Genomic DNA, 20,978 nt, shown 5'->3' on the forward strand with positions numbered 1-20,978 from the left:
CCCAGCCCCCCCCCTCACTGCCCCCCCCCGCCCCATCCAACCCCTCCTCTCCTTCCTGACTGCCCCCCCTCCCGGGGACCCCTGCCCCATCCAACCATCCCTTCTCCCTGACTGCCCCCGGAACCCCCGCCCCCATCCAACCTCCCTGTTCCCCACCCTCTGAAAACTTTTTTGTTAGACAAAATGATTGGAATGTTTGAGCTGAAAAAGGCTGTGCCATTTGATTACCTAACCTGCCATATGAATCATCACTTTGAGCATTCTTTACAGTTGGCTGCTCCCACCCACTCTATCAGAACATTATTTAAACCATGATGGGCATTTACTCATGTGGTTTTTATTGCTCTCTAAGGTGGCAGAAAATCCTTTGAGATGTGGCAAACTTAAAACTAGATCATAGGTTTAATTGGTCTTAGTGGAGAACTCTGAGACTGAACTAACTTTGGTTTTACTAAGTTACATGATATTTCCAAAATTGAACAGGCCTAAACTATGGCACAAGTCCAATTTCAGGTTACTTTGCATTTTATTACATACCCCCTAGTCTCTTTCCTTGGTAGTCTACTGGCAAGAGCTGATCTGAATTCTTTGTTCTCAGTCTTCTGAGTTCTCAGTGACACCTTCTACCCCATTTCCATTTACTGATGTTAACCGCTCTTGTCAGACACAGGCCCCAACCTGTATTTTTTCAGGAAGGATCTTTGCAATGCACGCCAAACTATTTTCATGTCCTCAAGGATCACATTTCTTTAAAGTGATGTGATGCTTATTAATAAGTTTCACATAACTCCTTTAACCAATTGTGTGGTTTACAACTCTTCCCAGCCCCCAAATTACATCAGCAATAGCAGTCCATAATATTCACAAACCCCACTCGTCTGGAAACAGCATATTTCAATATAGGAGCATGCCTAATAATCTTTTTTTTTTTTTTAAACCACTATAAGGTGCTAAAACACTAGGCATATGATTCAAATGCCACAAAATGCAGCTGTACTTGTATGGTACAGTAGCTGATTCTTGTAGAACTAGCTTAAATGCCTAGTGCTTATCTCTAGAATTCATTTCTTAGGAGTCCTTGCTCATTTAGCGAAGTGGTAAAGTGATTATTATTTGGACTGTGGCTACATCACACATGAAATAATAGATACTTTTGTTATTAAATGAGAAATTTCCTGCCTCATTCTACATCCCTGAACTTAATTCATAAAGCAGCTTTCAAAATTTGACTTTAGATTAGAAGGGGAAACGTTATAACTCAGTTATACAAGTGACAAATAGATCTTGACTTTAGCATTAAGTCAAACAGATGGGGTTGGGAAGGGGAGGCAGGAATTTGTTTTGCTTTATTGTTGACCAGCATGTGACCAGCAATTGCAAACTTTTGTAGCTTTTTATTTTTTCCTTAGGTTGCAATGAATCTGTTTCTCATGTCAATTCTTTGGGGGTAGGAACTGTGATTTTTATTTTATGTTTGTGCAGGGCCAAGCACAATAGGGCGCTGATCCTGTTTGAAATCTGGGTGCTACAATAACATGAATATCAAATACTAATATTTAGCATCTCTTGGGATATTAATGTTTTGTTAAGGGCTATTATTTTTCCATGGAACAAGATATTTAAAAAAAACACATTTTGATTCAATCCTGGATTTGTGACTCATCTCCCATTATTAATGCAGAATGCTTTCAGTCCTATCTTGATCAGCTGGCATCTCTTGAGGTGGTGTAACCAAGGGTGAAGTAGAATATATTTTCACTTCCTCCGTAGAACTACTGAGGACAGAAAGTCTGTTTTCCCACTGCAGGTGTATCGTGAGTAGGAGCAATGGGTCTCTTCTGTTTCTCTTTAAGAAGCTCAGGAAGTTAGCAGTTGGTGGTTGTCATCTTCCTCCTCCCCACATTGGGTTTCTTGGAAGGAAAATACAGTTTTCTTTGCCCCTCAGCAGGGATTCAGAACAGTAAGAAGAAGCATCACCGGTGTCTCAGGAAAAAATGGAAAGTCACAGAATTCATGACCCTCAAGTCCAAACAGCCGTAGGAATAAGGGACGTGAATTGATAGGTTCATATAAATTTCAGACTTCACTCAATGTATAATAGCACAACTCATATAGAGAATTCTAATGTTTATCAACAAAATATCCCTAATTCAATTGTGCAGGTTTGTTATGAAAATTCATCCTGCCTGTAAGAGCAACAATTGACATCTGGTAACTCTGCTAAATTTAAGTGTTTATTGGCATTTCTATTATAATCCTATTTATATGTAGACGTTCTAGCTTTGGCACTTCCATGTCTATCAGGCTAAAACCTGACACCAGGCTTCAAGAGAAGATAATAGACTTGTCATTAAGACACTCAACAGGGTTGAAAAAAGACCAGGCTTCAGTTTCCGGCTTGGCTATTGCTGCCAAAGGGACCTTGGGCAATCAACTAATCTACCCTCTGGTTCATCTCCATTTTACAGAGGGGAAGCTAACACCATCCTACCTCACAGGGGGAGTAGAATCCACTAATGATTATGTCAGATACAATGGTGATGAGGTCCATATGAGCTTAATGGGTAAGGCATTGGCCTCCTAAAACAGAGATTGTGGGTTCAAGTTACTTCTAGGGTGAAAGTGCACTTTCTCCATCTCTTGATGTCTCCAGATCAAGTCTGGATGCCTTTGTGGAAGATACGCTTTAACCTAACAAAAGTTATTGGGCTCAATACACAGCTAACTGGGTGATATTTAATGGCCTATGTTATACAGGAAGTCAGATGAGAATGATCTAATGGTCCTTTCTGGCCTTAAACTCTATGAATCTAGGAATACCTAGACAGATAGATGGGTTCTTAGCCTGCTAGTAGATTTTACTATAAAAAGTCCCTTATCAGTTACACTGTTTAGGGGGCAAAATTTGACCTCTGCCATTGCATTCCAATTTTAGATGTTCTCTCAAATAGTAGCATTTATTAAATGTCTGATCTCTCTCTCTTTCTCTCTTTCCTCCTGCCCCCACTGAAATGACACTCCCATCTGATACATAGTATCAGTTTTTCTTCTATGGAACTATCCTTTGGCAGTGGAAAAGTTACTTTCTAGCATGGGTTCTCAACCAGGGCGTTACTAACCGGTCCAAGAGTGGTTGTGACTCTCTTCTTTTCTTTATAGCTAATGGGAAGGGGAATCTGAAAATCCTTTTCCGTTTTATCCTGGGGTCATGGTAGGAAAAAGGTTGAGGTCCCCACTGCACTAGAGTAAAATCATTGCCATCTTTGCTCAGAACTATCCATGGCAGAGTAAAGAGTGGAAACCAGTGAGTTTGGCTGTGTCTCTGAATACATTTTAATGTCCTGGAAAGATAAAGCTGCTATTTCTTTACATGAATATATAAAGACTCTCTATTAAAAAGCTCTAAACATTTAAGACAAAATAACCTCTTTTAAAACTGAGATATAAGAACACTTTTTTCAATTTAGCTTATGCCATTTTGCAAGGGGTTTAGGTTAAACAAACCAAAAAATAAAGCCGCTCTTATATAAGATAAGATTTCAGGATTGTCACTCTGTGTGTCACTTGAAAGCTGAGAATGTCTGTAGAGTCAGTGCAATGGAATCTGCTACAGACGTGGCTGAGAGCTCTTTTTGTTTCGCATATCAGCAGGTTGAATCATCACTGGGATTTGCAATCTGTTACTGTCCATTTTGACTTCATGAATTACAACTATCTGGTATACAGCTACAGTAAGGCATGTATCTATGCCATGAAGAGTGCTAGAGCATTGTGAGATTAGAAGTAACTCAACCAATTACCACCCTTGGTCTACGGCTAATTTGCATGCAATAGTTTTATTGGTTGTTTGAGAGAGACTCTACAGATGATGGATTTCTTGGTCCAACTGACACACCCATGCAACAACATAGGCTTTCCCTTACTAGTTCTGGAATAAGAATGTCCCTATGTGGAATTTTACTGCTATAACTACATTGGTTTAGCTATACTGGTATAATTTACCATTATAATTGGTGAGTGCTCAGCACCTCTGAAAATGAGGGCACTTACTTCAGCACCTAAATATACCTTTAGAGGCCTGATTTCTCACCCAAGTTTTAAAAGATTGACCTTAAAAATAATGAAAAATAGACCATCTGCAAACAAGTCCATGACCTTGAGTTCAACCTGAACTGCAAAATGTAAAGTGTAACAGTAATGACTCTTCTATGTCATGGTGAGTGTATCATAAGCCTTCACTCAGAAAATGTACTATTTCTGTAACTTTTATAGTCACTCAAAAAAACTGAGGCAAATTTTATGACAAGTTATGTATGAGTCAGAATGGAACATTACAATGGTAAAAATGCTAGAGGGTAACTGGATTCCAGCTGTGTAGCAATTTCTTGGTGTCATTTCATAGCTTTTTTTTAAAAAATACATCCTTCAAGCAGTGGAAATAACACAATTAGCTTTGATGCGAAAAGATAGAAAGCATTCCTCATACATTCTTTGTTCAGGAGATTTGGCATTTAGTTAATTTTCAGGATAGGCACTTGGGGTTATATTATGTTCTATAAGATAATAAATGGATCATCTACCCTTTGAAAATTGTAAATTTATTGCATAATTATAAATATGTTGCCTCACTATTTTGAATATCCTTTTAATGAACCAGAAATACATTTAAGCTTTCCTTACAGCTACTGTGCATTAGGGCTCATGCTGTCATTTTTGCAGATGCAGAGTCCCAAGGCACGCTGAACTCCCAATAAATAAATACAGCATACTTTCCTTCTTCACAGTCAACTCTTTTTTTTTTTTTCATTTATATAATTTATTTCCATTCTATTTCATCAGATTAGCTTCCGCTGTCCCTGCGATACCTGCCCCCATGCCTGGCAACTCCCACTTACCCTCTCCCTTACTGTAGCAAGGTCTAGCAACCCATTATTATTCAGATATTTACGACCTTTTTCATTTGTTGTATTTGCGGCAAACCCCATTAAAGTCAATGTAAAGATACCCATTCACGTCAGTGGGTTTTGGTCCAGGCTCAAAATGCACTTCTTTTTAGATGCAGCCAGCACTCACAAATAGCCTGGCCCTGGAAGATGCTGGGCCCCTGTTTGCGACATACCATGGTACAATCCAGACTACTGAGCGGCTGTGTCCCCCCCTGCTTAGCAATTATGAGTGCTTTACAATGCTTTGGTTGAAGCAGCTTCCAGTTGGGCTGCTCACAGCCTTTCAGTGTGAAAGCCACACGGTGAATGTTGGTGTGTAACCGCAGCCTGCTAGTCACATCTGGTTTACACTCTGGCTCTCACCAGCCTTGGCTATACTTCAAGGTGACCCCAACACCCCCCCCCAATAATATGCTCACAACTTGCCACCCCAAATGTAGTTTTCCAGACACTTCAATTTAAACACACTGGATTAGATAAAACAATAAAACAAGTTTATTAACTACCAAGAGAGAGATTTTAAGTGAGTACAAGTAATGCATCATATCGTTTAAAAATGGTTACAAGAAAAATAAAGGTAAAACACAACTGGTGCCTAACTTAACAACCTATGTTAAATTCAAAGCAAAGTGTTCTCACCATATGCTTTCAGCAGTCTTACTGACTAAACTTCTTAGGTCAGGACCTCTTCTCCAGTCTAATGGCTGCTGACTTTTTGTCCCTTTAGGTGCAGTGAATCGATGGGCGGCGGAGGGGGGGGGGTGTTTGTCCCTTCTTTTGATAGTTTCAGTTTCCCTCTTGAAAAACCTTTCCAACTGAGAATCAAGAGCCAAAGAGTCTATGTGGAATAATATTCCCTGATGGGTTTTTTCACCTATTTGAGCTTCCTTTGTCTTCTCTTCCTGCTGTTCACTGCTTAAATTCAAACTAAACAGAGCATACATTCCTTTGTTTAAGACAGACCAGTTTGCCAGCTTCTGTTTGGGCAGGGTTTGGAACATGTGTTAATAACACCATACAGGGGAATCTTATAACTTCACACACAATGTTGCTACACATATTTTACCAGTATAATACGGACCAACAACTTATGAGTTTTCAAATGATACCTTACAAAGGCATACCTTGTACAAAAAGTATTACAATAGTGTGTCAGATATGGACATGGGTACATTCTGTGACACCCATAGATCTTTTTGACTCCACTGGGACTTACAGGTGCTCAGTCCTTCTCAGGAGCAGGCTTAGGATACATGAAAGAACCTCTTTACCCCTGAAATCAGTTGATGTTGCTGGATAGCTTGCATGGATAGGAAGGACTAGATGCCATTTTTGTACATTAAAAAATTATCACTAGAACTGGTCTGAAGAACTTTGATACCATTTTCAGTCAGAAAATGTAGTTCCATCAAAGTTGAAATACTTTGTGAAATTATATTGATTCCACAAAAACTTCATTTTGGAGACTAACGTTGGGGGGTGGGTGAAAAGAGTTCTGACAATGTTGAGAAGTCCCACGTTGACATTTTTCAGAATAAAATATTTTGATTTTTTTTCTGAAATTTTAAAATTGTGTATTATATACTTATGCTGTGTTATATAATATAATAACATTATTTGTATTATGAAATATAAACATTTTAAAAATTCTAATTCAAGATGTTTCAGTTGAGCAGAAACAAGTTTTCTTTCATGGCGAATTTTGAAATTTCAGAGTTTAATTCCAAATCGGAATGAAAATAAGTTTTGAAATTCTCCTCAAAATGGAATTTCTGTTCTCAGCACAGCTCTAATTATCACACCTGAACACCTGACATAATTTTTATTACCACCCTGTTTCAAATTTAAATCTCCTTTCATTCATCTTTTATTGTTTGTAACAGCTATTTGGCGAAGACAATAACACCGTCATTTTGTAAAATTTCAAATATTTCCTTTAGTTTTTCACCCCATTTGGGCGGGTGTGGTCAGTGGGGAGAATGGTGGTGATGAATTTGTCTTGCTTGTTTTTTCTAAGAAACTGAATACCAAAAAGACAGAACGATGAAAAGGGGATGACTCCTGTTGATAAAGCAAACTAAAAATCAGTAATTGAGAAATACTGAAAAGTGTTTCATGTACTGTTTGTGCATGTGTACATACCAATAAAAAGCATCAATATAAAATATTCTCATAATCCTCAGTTACAGAATTTGGGGAGGATTAAAACAGAAATCATCCCTGTTTTATCCTTCTGCTTTTGAAGTTCCATTTTGTGAGCCAAGGCAAGCTAGGTATCATCTTTAGTTGGCATCTCGTTTCTTGTTTTTCCTCTTGAGTTTCTGTCGTCCCCCCCAATCTCCCACCCCCAATCTCTCTCTCCTCTTTTCTTCTTTCTGTCTTTGTTGCCTTTTTTCTTCTCTTCCTTTCCCTTGGAGTTTTTCTATTTTAAAATGGTTTTCAGTAGAGACCTATGGAGTATTCAGAAAAACTACTTGTTCCTAATATAAAGATACTACAGTACAATATTAACAGCATTTTACTGTGCATTTAGATTGTAACCTTTCTGAGGCAGGAACCATTTTTTTGTTATATATTTGTATAGTGCCTGGCACAATGGGCTGTAGCTGCTACTGCAATACAGATAATAATGATACCCCTTTTGACCCAAATGGATAGCCCATCATTTGGGGTCTTGTAGGTTGTTCCACTTAGGAGGAGAAATTGGTGGTGCAATTCAATTCTTTGATGCAATTTTGCTTATTCATTAAGAATGTACAAAGTCTTGTTTCTCTGACCATAGTGGGAGCCAAATAGCAGGAGACAATTTCCGTGTCTGGTGTTCCATGCCTGCCTTTCCTGCCAGTGCTCCATACCCCAAAATCCTTTTAATTTTCTCTCACAACCACATCCCAACTTTCTGTTACTGTGGCTTGACTTTATATCTCTGCTTCTGTCTCAATCTCTGGTGCCTGGGGCAGCATCGGCTCAAGCTTTTTCATGTGCCTGTGTGTTGAGTGCTACTGCTGTTGGTTCAGCCACTTCTTCACAATGGCTTCTTAATGTTTATCCTGAATGTAAGGCAGCAGCTACACCCAGCTCATAACAATGTATAACTCAACCCATAACACTAATGACTGAATTTACATATTTTTAATTTATTCCAAATCATTCCGGATTAGGGTGAAAACAATTTAAAGAGGGATGTCACAGATGTCTATTCAAGAAGCTTCTATACAGCAAGCTACTATTTGGCCATTGTTTAAATCATGATTGATTATTTTAGTGTCCTTACTCATCAAGTAAGCTGCTTTCACACATACCATTATTGTCTCTTTACTTTTAGTATATCAAGAGGTTTTACAATGAAAGTTGGGAAAGAAGATATGGCCACGTAATAGATGGAGGAACTCTTACACTCCTCTGGTCTATAACCGTGTCTATTTTCTCCATTGGTGGACTGGTGGGTGCGATAATTACCACACCAATTGTGAAGTTCTTTGGCCGGTAGGTACATTACAAAGCTCTGATTTTGGCATCTGACTTACTCTTTTTATAGCATCAATAAAAATATTTTCTAACATAATAAATTTCCTTCTCAGTTTAAAGACCTTCAAATTAGGAAAACTACATTGGATAGCTTCTAAATTTTATATGATCTGGTGGTGCTGCCCCACAGGAGACAAGGAAAAGCTTACCATTGTTATTGTTTATAACTCCAAATTTGTAGCAGTCACCAGAGGTGGTAGTTGAATCAAAGGGCTGTCTCTTTTGGAGTAGTATGCACAGATTGAGTTCCGTAGGGCCATTGTTCAGGGTTGTCCTTGGGTAAACACTGACCAGGTATAACATGTATTCCTAAATTCCATGGTTACTGTAAAGGAGAATACTTGCACTGGCAGATTTCTGCTTTACTGTGCAGCTCACACCACAGTCATATCCGGGGGTAGCTTCAGGTCCGAAGTTAGCCACAAAGAGAAGTGGGGAGTTTGGGAAACTGTGAGAGAGGCAGTAAAACCTTAAATGAGAGGATTTGGGGGTGTCCTTGCACCAAGATATTATTTCTCATATTCAAGAGGGGTTTTAAGGGTTAAAAAACTAACTTTAGAATATTTTTTTAAAAGAAAGTCTCCTGAGTATTTCTTTAAAGTCTTTAAGATGACTCATAGAATGACTTGCTACTGGCAAATTAGGTTCTACTAAATGTCACCACAGGGGCTCAAATACATAGACATGTATAAAAACATCGTCCACCCTCTCTCCCCCATCATTCTGCTTCCTCTAGTCTTTTAACCTTTATTTTCCTCCTTTCTTTCCCTCGTCTTCTTGATTCTAACTTTCTCCCTGGTCTTACTCTACCGCTTATTCCCCTACAATCCAATTTCCACTTACCTCAAATCTTCTGTTTCCTGTACTTTCCTTTTCTACACCCAATCCATTTTTCTCCTCGTTTTTCATCCCCATTTTTCACCTTACACAGTATGCTCTGTGGTTCTTCCTACATTCACACAGCAAATACCTATTCTCTGGTCCTCCAAATCCTTTGTCCACTGTTTCCCTTCCCCACCTCCAGTAATTCACCAATTCTGTGCCTTCCCTCCCATCAATTCACCAATCTATTTTGTTCTCAATATCCTTTCCCCTCAATTTAACTACTCAGTTCTCAGCCTCCTCCCCAACTCATCAATTCATACCCTTCCCAAATTCTCCATTTCACAATCAAAAACTTCATTCAAAAGGTGTCAGTGAATATTCTGCACTGTATTTTTTAAAATGTCAAATATGAGAGCTCACCATAGCAAGTCTCTTACATTTTTTGCTGAGAAGAGGAGAGGCATTTTTGTGATTAACAAGTGTGCGGGTTACTAAGGTTTATTGAAATGGTGTGGCAAGTAAACAGACAGTTGCAAAAATGCCATTTTGATAGAAGCAGATCACATTCCTAGGCTATGGGGTTAAATTTCCAAGGTTTTGTCCCTTTGCCCATAGAATATGAGAATTCAAGTAATGAAAATAGAGAGCTCTGCCATGCAGCTACTGTATGAGCACAGAATAAGGATTTGTACATGGAAGGAACTGTGCCTTCAACAGCTGTTATTCAAAAAAGTATTCAAGACTGCCCATCAAGAATGAGTTTTCAGGAATACTGTTCACACTGCGGTCCTTTTGGATAGTTGACATTCATGATAGTTACGGAAACTTGTCTAAGTATTCAACTGTAGTACCTAAAAAGGGCACCAAAACAGTGACAGAGCAATAAAAAGCCCTTTCTGCATAGTACAGTGTGCATGCGGGCTGCTGGATGGTGTGAATAGTGAAACTGACTTTAATTTACACTGACTTAGAACAATGAGACAGAGGGGACCAACATATTGTCCAGAAATAATGTCCGTGTTTTAAAATACAGCACTCAACATTTATTTATTTGTTGCTGGACTAAAGATTACATTTCTCAGAAGTAGGGTAAACTTTCCAAATGCATCTAAATGACATAGGAGCCTACGTCCCATTGATTGGGCTCCTAAGTGCCTTGGGTGAATGTGATCATGAAACGATAGAGTTCCTGATTCTATGGAATCGTGGGAGAGAAAACAGCAGAATAAAGATAATGGATCTCAAGGAGGCAGACTTTAGCAAACTCAAGGAGTTGGTAGGTAAGATCCCATGGGAAGCAAACATCAGGGGAAAAACAGTTTGAGAGACTTGACAGGTTTGTCAGACACATTATTAAGGGTACAAGAGCAAACTGTCTCACTGCATAGGAGAGCTAGGAAGTATTGCAAGAGACCACCGTAACTTATCTAGAAGATCTTCAATGATCTTCAAAAAAGAGGTCTACAAAAAGTGGAAAATAAGTCAAATTATGAAGGATGAATATAAAAAAACCAACACAAGCATATAGGGACAAAATTAGGCCAACACACAAAATGAGATTAAACTAGTTAAAGACATAAAGGCTAACAAGAAAACGTTCTACAAATACATTAGAAGCAAGAGGAAGACCAAGGAGAGGGTAGACCCCTTACTCAATGAGGAGGGAAAGATAATAACAGAAAATGTGGAAATGGCGGAAGTGCTAAATGCCTTTTTTGTTTAATTTTTCACCAAAAAGGTTTGTAGCAATCGGATGTCTAACATAGTGAATGCCAGTGAAAATGAGGTAGGTTTTTAGGCTAATATAGGGAAGGAACAAGTTAAAAATTACTTAGACAAGTTAGATGTCGTCAAGTCAGCAGGGCCTGATGAAATACATCCTAGCATACTCAAGGAGCTGACTGAGGAGATATCTGAACCATTAGTGATTATCTTCAAAAAGTCATGAAAGATTGGAGAGATTCCAGAGGACTGGAAGATGGCAAATATACAGCATATCTGTAAAAAGGGGAATAACGACAAGCCAGACCAGTCAGCTTAACTTCAGTACCCAGAAAGATAATGTAGCAAATAATCAAGCAATCAGTTTGCAAACACCTAGAAAATAGTAAGGTGATAAGTAACAATCAACATGGATTTGTCTAGAACAAATCAGTCAAACCAACCTACTAGCTTTCTTTTACAGGATGACAAACCATGTGGATAGGGGGAAGCAGTAGATGTGATATATCTTGACTTTAGAAAGGCTTTTGATACCTCCTCAGGAGCAAACTAGGAAAAGGTAGCCTAGATGGAGCTGCCATAAGGGGGGTGCATAACTGGTTGGAAAACCATTCCCAGACAGTAGTTACGAATGATTCAGAATCAAGATGGAAGGGCATATTGAATGGGGTCCCATGGGGATTGGTCCTGGGTCCGGTTCTCTTCAATAGCTTCATAAATTGTTTAGATAATGGCCTAGAAAGTACACTTATAAAGTTTGAGGAGAAGACCAAGCTGGGAGGGATTGTAAGTGCTTTGAAGGATAGAATTAAAATTCAAAATGACTTGGGCAAACTGGAGAAATGGTCTGAAGTAAATAGGTTGAAATTCAATAAGAACAACTGCAAAGTACTCCACTTAGGAAGGAACAATCAATTGCACCCATACAAAATGAGAAACGAATGCCTAAGAAGGTGGCACTGCAGAAAGGGATCTGGGGGTTATAGTGGATCACAAGCTAGATGTGAGTCAACAGTGTACAACTGTTGCAAAAAAAGCTAATATAATTGAGAACATAAAAATGACTATACTGGGTCAGGCCGATGGCCTGTCTAGCCCAGTATCCTCTGTTCCAACAGTGGCCAATGCCAGGTGCTTCAGAGGGAATGAACAGAACAGGTAACCATGGTGCAATCCATCCCCTGTTGTCCACTCCCAGCTTCTGGCAAACAGAGGCTAGGGACACTTGGAGCATAGGGTTGCATCCCTAACCATCTTGACTAATGGCCATTGATGGACCTGTCCTTCATGAACTTATCTAGTTCTTTTTTGAACCCCGTTATAGTTTTGGCCTTCACAACATCCCCTGGCAATGAGTTCCACAGATTGACTGTGCATTACATGAAGAAGTACTTCATTTTATTTATTTCAAACCTGCTGCCTATTAATTTGATTGGGTGACCCCTGGTTCTTGAGTCTCAGAGCCGGGGTCAATGGACTTGGCTTGTGAGACTTAGGTTGCAGAGCTAAAAATAGCAGTGTAAGCATTTGGGCTCTAAGCCTCTCTCTGGGTTTCAGAAACTGGGCTCCAGCCTGAGCCAGAACATCTGCATTGCTATTTTTAGTCCCCTAGCCTGAGCCCTGCGAGCCTGAGTCACTTGCCCTGGGCTCTGTGACTTGGCACCATAGGTTTTCCTTTGCAGTGTAGACATACTGTGAAACCCTTTCAGTTAATCAGTATCCTAGGGGTTGGTGAGCCCTGCCAATCGATTTCTTGTGTATCTGTCTTCAAGAAAAAGAAGCCATTTGAAGCCTTTTTTCTTTGAGATAGTAGGTGATGGAGACATCCAGTCAGGTAGTAGTGATGATCTCTGCTTTGGGAAGGCTTTTATATTTAATCCTTCAGCAGGAAACAATCATTGCAGAATTAATCTCGGTAGAGCTATTGATTTCACATTCTTGTTACACATGTGTGGCAAAATCTGACTTTGTCACCACAGGGAAGTAAGTGAAGCAAAGAGTCAAAAGATCCAGGAAATTCTTCATGCTGTCACCTCTATAGGCTGAGAGAGATCACAGTGTTTTGATTCACAGCTCAAAAGATATGGAAAGAGAGCGCATGGCAGCAAAGAATAATACGGATAAAACTATATTTAAATGATAAAGATATATGGCTTTTGTTGTGCTAGAAGAACTTGGTTTTGGAAATGTGGAAAAGTAGTTTCTTTCATTTTAACTACTACTTAGTTATTTCATCCAGTGATAGTAAATTTGGAAAAATAGATGGAATTGGGTAACAAATTTAAAATTATGGAGAATTTCCACATTTTTTGTGAAAAGAAATTGGTTTTACCAATGAACTAAAAAACCCAGATGTTTTGTCCAGCTGTGCATGAGGTCACTTTCCTTTTATATACCTGTAATATCATGAATTAGGGACAAATTTTGCTTTCAGTTACAACAATGTAAATCTGGTGACATCCATGGAGTTTTTCTAGATTTCCATTCTGTAATCCAGAATTGAGTTTGGCCATATTGCATACCAGTACATACTGACGTTTTCCAAACACTGATCTGTTGAAAACTTTGTAAATACCATGCAAGGTTCTACCATCTTTTTCAACCTATTGAAATTTGAAGTATATCCTATTTTTTTTACAATTCAAAACAGTTATGATGCTACATATGTCCAGCTATCCAGAACATGCTAATCTTAAGTATATCTTATCTTGCTCTTGGGAAGCATAAGAAAGCAAATCTTCATGCCTTTGAGATTTGGACCTTTATTTTGTGACAGTGGTTGTATTTATTCTACAGCCGATATCTTTAACTGCAGTTTTTTGTAAACTCTTTCTGTAATGCTTAACATGTGTGAACCTGTGTTTGTTAAGCACTGTGTTTTTAATGATCTGCAATTTTATATACAATTTAGCTATTTTAATAAATGTAACACATATATATTTTCCTTTCAGAAAACATACATTGCTGATCAATAATGTATTTGCAGTTGTGGCTGCGTTGTTGATGGCTCTCTGTCAGTTAGCAGGATCATTTGAAATGCTCTTATTGGGCCGCATTGTGATGGGTATTCATGCAGGTAAGCTTTACGTTGTGCTGTACATACACTTACAGTTTATACTGGGCATCCTCCGCCACCCTTACATTGAGGAGTGATTTCTATGCATAATCCCACTAAATTCAATGGGAACAATCCGTATGAGTAAGGATGGCAGAATCTGATCCTTAATGAAGAAACATAAATGGATATTAACCATGACAGCAAATTCCCCTTTGTACAGAATGTCTGTCTTCGCAAAACAGAAACCCTTTGGGTAGGAGAACATGGGCTGTCTATTAAAGCTGCTTACTATTTTTCATTTTGGTGTTGCTAGATGGCATATCAATATGAATAAGATAAGACTGAACATGGCTATCCATTTGTAATGTTTTCAACTCTTAAAATACCATGTGGAACCACCATTTCCATCAAAATAATTTAGCTGGTTATTTTGTTTGTAAGAACTAATTACAGTAGTCTTGATGATATGTGTGTTATTCACATACAAATTGGTACCTTATACCAATGTTAGTCTGCTGGTTTTAAGCTGACTTTTTTTATTTCCCCACATTTTGGGGTGTGTTCTCCTCTCTAATTCATGCATGGTCTTAAAAGTCCATCAGTATTGTAAGCATGTTTAAGGGGAACATATCTCTTTCTGCTGATACAACAAGGATGCATTCTATAGTGTAAACATGTTGTATTTAATATTGTCTAGTTGACATATTGCTAAATCAGGTTGTTGGATTTTTCTTATTTACCTGTGTCCAGGCTATTAATGAAGTGACAAGAGACTTCCATTGTGAACCGTTACACATTCCTCCTTCCTTCTCTTCCCATGCTGCTGGTGGTTGTTGTTCTGGTGATGCTGGAATCAGTCTAGTGAATGTTACAGATGTTGATGTCTTTCAGACATCAGAATCTCTAATACCATTCACCCCATTAATACCATTAACAATGGATGAGCAATGGGAAGGTTCAGACATAGCAGTGTATGGGATTTCCACTGGAAAATCTAGGTTTGAGGGTTCACTTTCTTGCTACACTGCATGCACATCTTCACAACACACACCTTTGCAATAAACACAATCTGAAAGGAGGGTGAAACCAGTGCAATATCAGCATCCTCTCCCTTGCTGTCCTTTGGCAGGGAGCAGACGATGGTCCCTTGATGCCTAGAGAATTGAGAAAGGAAAACTCAGGCCAGACAGGCATCCCGCTATTACTCTTCCATGCTCCCCACACCTATAGTTGCCTTCTTGAAAAGAAGGTCAGTGCTATTTTAACCCACTCCTTCTTAGCACACACATGTATCCCATCCGGGGATAACTTAGTCCTTTCCTTCCTGCCAGTTCTTTTGGGGGCAACCAAAAGGACAGTTTCCTCATCCTGCTTATTTTGGACGTCTGGTTGAGTAAGGCACCCCTGCCCCAGGACCTCTAGTGATAATTTCTATAGAATGAACAGCCCTCTTCATATTGCAGCAATGGAGTCCTGACCAGCATGCATAATTTCAGATATGTAATTGAAACTATTGGCCCCCTTGGTGATTAGATACTAATGTATGTGCATGGACACACATGCATAGATTCTGTTCTGTATAGGTTCTTATGCCATTCTCATCATGCTGGTGTCTGAGATTGGTATTCAAACTTTTCTAAATAAATTTTTGCTCATTTATTGGTTCAATGTAAAGTCAGTTGTACTTACAGCAATATCTCTGCTGTTCCCTTCTTTCATAGGTGTCTCTCTCAGTGCCCTTCCCATCTATTTGAGTGAAATCGCACCTAAGGAGATCCGGGGTTCTCTGGGGCAGGTCACAGCAATCTTCATCTGTATTGGAGTTTTCACTGCTCAGGTTTTGGGGCTGCCAGAAATATTTGGAAATGTAAGTACTTGGTGGATGTTGTCCTATGTATATTGCATTTAAAGAGTGACATTGAGAATTGTGACTGTTCCTTCTGTAGGTAGAAAACCACACTCCTGTGGTTTACATAGAACCATTTTAGAAAGCAATGTCTTCAAAGTCTTTTTTTTCCTTCTTAAAGTTTGTGTGTGTGATGTGTATGTACTTAATTATCATGAGAGAAGCAGGTATGGCTGCCCTGGAGACTAGAGTCTGTTTATACCGCCACCATTGCAGTCAACAAAGGTATTTGAACTGGATCCCCCTTGCTATAAAAAAAGAGGCAGCTGCCATAGCATTCTCTGAGAGGACTCCAGGACTCGGGAACTTGTTCCCTGTGTTGATCGGAAGCAGCCCAACTTTGGTGATCTACCCATCATGCTGCCCTATTTGATAGGGTTTTAAGAGAGGGCTGAGGATATTTTTCCCAGGGTGATGAAGGAGTGAGAGTGTTTTTTGTAGGAGGCTGCCTAGCTGAGTTGCTGTTTGAATGTTTGTTATAATGCTGCTGGGTTTTTGTTGCACTACTAATTTATATGTTAGAGCACCTAGAGCCTCGTGTAGGCTCCTTTTTATTATTTAAATATAAAAAATAATTCTCCTCAGAACAGTTACAGCATGAGCAACAGCAGAAGACCCGTGCAGCTCCACTTAAGGCTTCCAGTCCTGATTTGGAGGGCCTGCATTTAAAGCAGTTATTAATGAGGTGGAAGAGTGTGGCCTTAGGTAGACAGTCATTTTGGATATGCAGGAGTCATTGTGAAGAAAATAGTTATGAAAGAGGTCTCCTGTTTGACAACAGCAGATTAAATAGTCCAAGTGGCTGGAGTAAGGGTTCCTTTTCTCCCTTTTCCTGATGGGAAATTGCTGGATTTTCCTAGTATTGTTTACATTGTTTGTATTTCTTAAGATATGAAAAAGGTCCCTAGAGCTTTTCAGTAACTGTTTTTTCTAAATGACTTCTAAACATTTAGATAAATAAAACTGACAAAGAGGATACCATATGACCTTGAATAGAGTGACAATGTTTCTAATATAAATCTTCTTACTGGGTGATTTTAATGTTGCTTGTAATATAGCCATACTCATAGACTAGTAGGAGAAAAGGCCTGGCTACTTCTGGTGGACTGCTGGAATGAGAATATCCACTCTGACCTGTTATAGCCAGGATAACTCCTTGAGTAGCTGAGATGATCCTAGTGGCCACTTGATGTCACCATTACTCTGAACACAGGAACTGATGCTTATACTGGTCGGCACCTGGCAATGCTTTTCATACAGAGATTTGCTTTCAAAGCGGTGTCTAGAAATGCACACAGCAATCCTGTTACAGTGATACCTGAACTAAGAACTCTCTCTAACAGACCGATCCATAGCAGCAATCACTTGAGGAATGAGGGAAACATGTCCCTACGATACCAAAATGTCAAGTGCCCTGTAAATGTCTGCTTCAGTCCACTGCAGGACTCATACATCACTGTTCTTACGTGTTTCAGAGTAGCAGCCGTGTTAGTCTGTATCCGCAAAAAGAACAGGAGTACTTGTGGCACCTTAGAGACTAACAAATTTATTAGAGCATAAGCTTTCGTGGACGATAGCCCACTTCTTCGGATGTTCTTACGTGGTTGCCCTGATGGACAACACTCCTCTTTTGTCCCCTTCTTCATCCTGGTCTTAAATTATCATTTAAATACCTGCAAAGGATAATACTATGATTCAGTTTACCCTTAAGTTAAAGACCAAATTTATTAGGCAACAAATTTTGGGTGTTCTCTCAGAACTGATGTCAAAGTCCCCACAGAGGGTCGGGAGGGTCCAGCCTCTGGTTGGGAGCCAAGCTGTTGCTGTTTTGCAATGTCCACACTGCTCTTTTTAGTGCACTAGCTCAAGTGGGCCTGGCACGTGTCTATCCATCCAGCCTGAGAGGCACGCTCCCAATTGTAGTGTAGACATACCTATTGAAGTCTGTGTCAAGATTCCCATTGACTTTAGAGGTTGATTTTACTCTCCTCCAGCTTTTACATGTGTGCTGTTCCTGTTGAAGTCAATGGGAGTGTCACGTGTAAAGGCTGTGGAACTAGAAGTAACTGTGGAATTGCTGCATGCATTATGTGTTATGAATTCTTTTCTGTAGAAGTTATGAAATGTCAAACCTATTACTTACTATGTGTTCCTTTTGAGTCTTTTGTATTTTTCAAAGGCGCTCCACATCCATTTTCCTAAAGCAACGTGTCTTGCAGCATAAAGCCTCTTAAACAGTATGCTCAAAGTACTGTTGTTTGATCAAGTTGCCTCTCAAAAGCAAGTGCAACATATTTGTAAGCCCACTCTAGTTTAAAGACATCCATTTCCCAACAGGTTCACATTATGAGTTCTATTCATTTAAGATGTGAAAGATGCCTATCAAATGGTTGCCACCTTGCTTTATTTTTTTCCCTTTAATTTGATTGTAAAGTATTTTACACATCATTTGAAATGTGGTCAATATTTCCAACAGACTGTACATTGTGTTTTGGAGAAGATCAAGCTTTCATGGTAGTTATGAATGGATCTTATTGTTGTTAAGTATCAGAGGGGTAGCCTTGTTAGTCTATAGCCACAAAAACAATGAGGAGTCCGGTGGCACCTTAAAGATTAACAGATTTATTTCGGCATAAGCTTTTGTGAGGAAAAACCCACTTCTTCAGATGCATGCACCTGAAGAAGTGGGTTTTACCCAGTTACTGCAAAGCAAATTCTGCCACTGCCAATGTCTTAATTTAATAACATCCTAATTGATGGTGTCATTGACTGTAAAATGTGGAGAACTTAAATGTGCAGGAGTTTGCAAAGAACAAACAGACAAAGAAAGCCCCAATTAATAGAATCTTGATGAAACCTGCAAACCTCACCAAGGGTCATATCTCTTGTAGCCGATTGTGCTAAATTATGGAAAACTAAATCCTTTGTTCAGTTAATCCTTTCTTTACTCTCATAATTGTTTTAAAAACTGACACACCACTTTTTATTGTTGCATGTTGGATTGTTAGTTTCTATCAGAGATAGTTGAAAGTAATATTTTGTTACAAACTTAGCTCCTTTTTCTATTCATGAATTCTTAACAAACGGATCCTGATTTCTTTGAATGCATTTGTTATTCATAAGTATTCACTGACAGCTTGAAAAAAAATAACCTTTAGACTATAGCTTCATAGATTGTTCTATCTGCTCTTCATTTATGTTGCATGGTTGGTCAGTTACATCAGATGGCATTGTTTCTGTTCCCTAACTGAATGATTGGAGCTTTTAAAATAAGGAAATAACAGATGGCGAATAACAGACATCCATCATGAACTTTCAGATCACTAATCATTCATATTAAAATATGTAAAAGTTTCAGGAATTTTAATGAAGTCAGTGGTTGTCTGAATACTTGTTATGATGAAAAATAAGACTCCTACACAAAGAGTGAATAGAATAAGAGTTTGGATTTGCTAATCAGATAGTTCGGTATTCCAGTAACTCTCTGTGCTATGTGAACTGGATCCAAAACCCATTGAAATGAATAGGAGTCTTGATTAATGCCTTAATTGCCAACCTCCTCTGTGACAGAGTATGGCACTATCCTTTTAAGTGTGGAAATGCCAATGGACATTGGAACTGTGAAGGTGCAATATTTATTACTAATGTAGCTGTTACAGACTCTCACTAGTAAAACCTTTTCGCTACATTGCATTTTATATTCTCTGGGTTCTGTGGGTTGAGATGCTGTCTCAGAGTTAATGCAGCAGAGAAAGGGACTGAATCCTCACCTCAAATTAAAGATAACATGCATGATACTTGTGCACCGAGGATTTTTCTGACTGTTACTGTTTGTGAGGGAAGTAGCATCATACCCACAGCTTCATTCCTACATTCATGTTGGGCCATGTGGATTTATCACTAGCCATACTTCAGACATGTATGTGTTTTCCCTTGTGCATTGCCTTGAGTGTCCTGGTGCAAAGATTATATACATGGCACATATGGAAGTGTAGCGTGTCTCTCTGAAGGTTCTGCAGTGCTTTGGCTACCAGCATAGTAGCAGTGCTGTTTCTACTATTTTGTCCTTGTTGAATAGGATGAAGAACTGATGTTTCTGGTGTATTGCTGATACTATCACAACATTTTGGAGAAGCAGTCTTAGGCCTAGTCTACACTTACCGGCTGGTCCGGAGGCACGCCATCGATGTTCTGGGATCGATCCCGGAAGTGCTCACAATCGACGCCGGTACTCCAGCTCGCCGAGAGGAGTATGCGGCGTCGACGGGGGGAGACTTCCGGCCGCGTCTGGACCGCGGTAAGTCCGGACTAAGGTACTTCGAATTCAGCTACGTTATTAACGTAGCTGAATTTGCGTACCTTAGTCCGAAGTCCGGACTAAGTGTAGACCAGCCCTTAGCTATTTCTATGTCATATATTGGAATACAGACATCACTGTTGTACGCAAACTAATTTTTTAGCAAGGGATGTATAAGAATGAATGCAAAGGCCATCACAATAGCAGATAGTTGAGATTAAATACAGATATTTTTGGATTCTGACATGTTTCTACTGCCTTTGACTTAGAAGCTAATTAAATGATAGTATTGAAACCTTAGATGGTGTCCTCCTTAAAGTGTAATATTTTAAGAAAGATTAATAGTCTCTGGAAATCAAGTTAAACAGTCACACTGCTAGTTCTCGGGCACAGCAGGAGCAGTAATGTCCCCCAATAATTCCAAATCCCCTTTTCCCCCTTAATTTTGGATAAACACTAGTTTGAACTTCAAGGCTCTGATTATGACCTCCTTTACACAAATACAAATAATAAAGTCTACTATATCTCCATGGAAGCCAGTGGAGATACATGAGTGTAAAACCGTTTTGAGACCAGAATTGGGCACAGAACATAATTACTTTAAAAAAACGTATACACAGGTGATCTGCTTCTCTGTATCATCCCGTTTGCTATGTCGTAGTGTGCTAATTAGACCGCCATCATGCTTCAGCTTTC

The 20,978-nt window shown here is 39.1% G+C and overlaps 1 protein-coding gene across 1 annotated transcript in view; it reads left to right on the forward strand.

The window, feature by feature from the left end:
• Positions 1-20,978, forward strand: part of SLC2A9 (solute carrier family 2 member 9) — a 166,456-nt gene that overhangs the window by 26,275 nt on the left and 119,203 nt on the right. The window contains exons 2-4 of the mRNA XM_034772535.1: positions 8,272-8,432; positions 13,973-14,097; positions 15,801-15,946. Of these exons, the coding sequence (XP_034628426.1) occupies positions 8,272-8,432; positions 13,973-14,097; positions 15,801-15,946 (432 nt within the window). The remainder of the gene's footprint in view (positions 1-8,271; positions 8,433-13,972; positions 14,098-15,800; positions 15,947-20,978) is intronic.

Source organism: Trachemys scripta, chromosome 5, assembly GCF_013100865.1.
Source record: "Trachemys scripta elegans isolate TJP31775 chromosome 5, CAS_Tse_1.0, whole genome shotgun sequence".
Classification (NCBI taxonomy): domain Eukaryota; kingdom Metazoa; phylum Chordata; order Testudines; family Emydidae; genus Trachemys; species Trachemys scripta.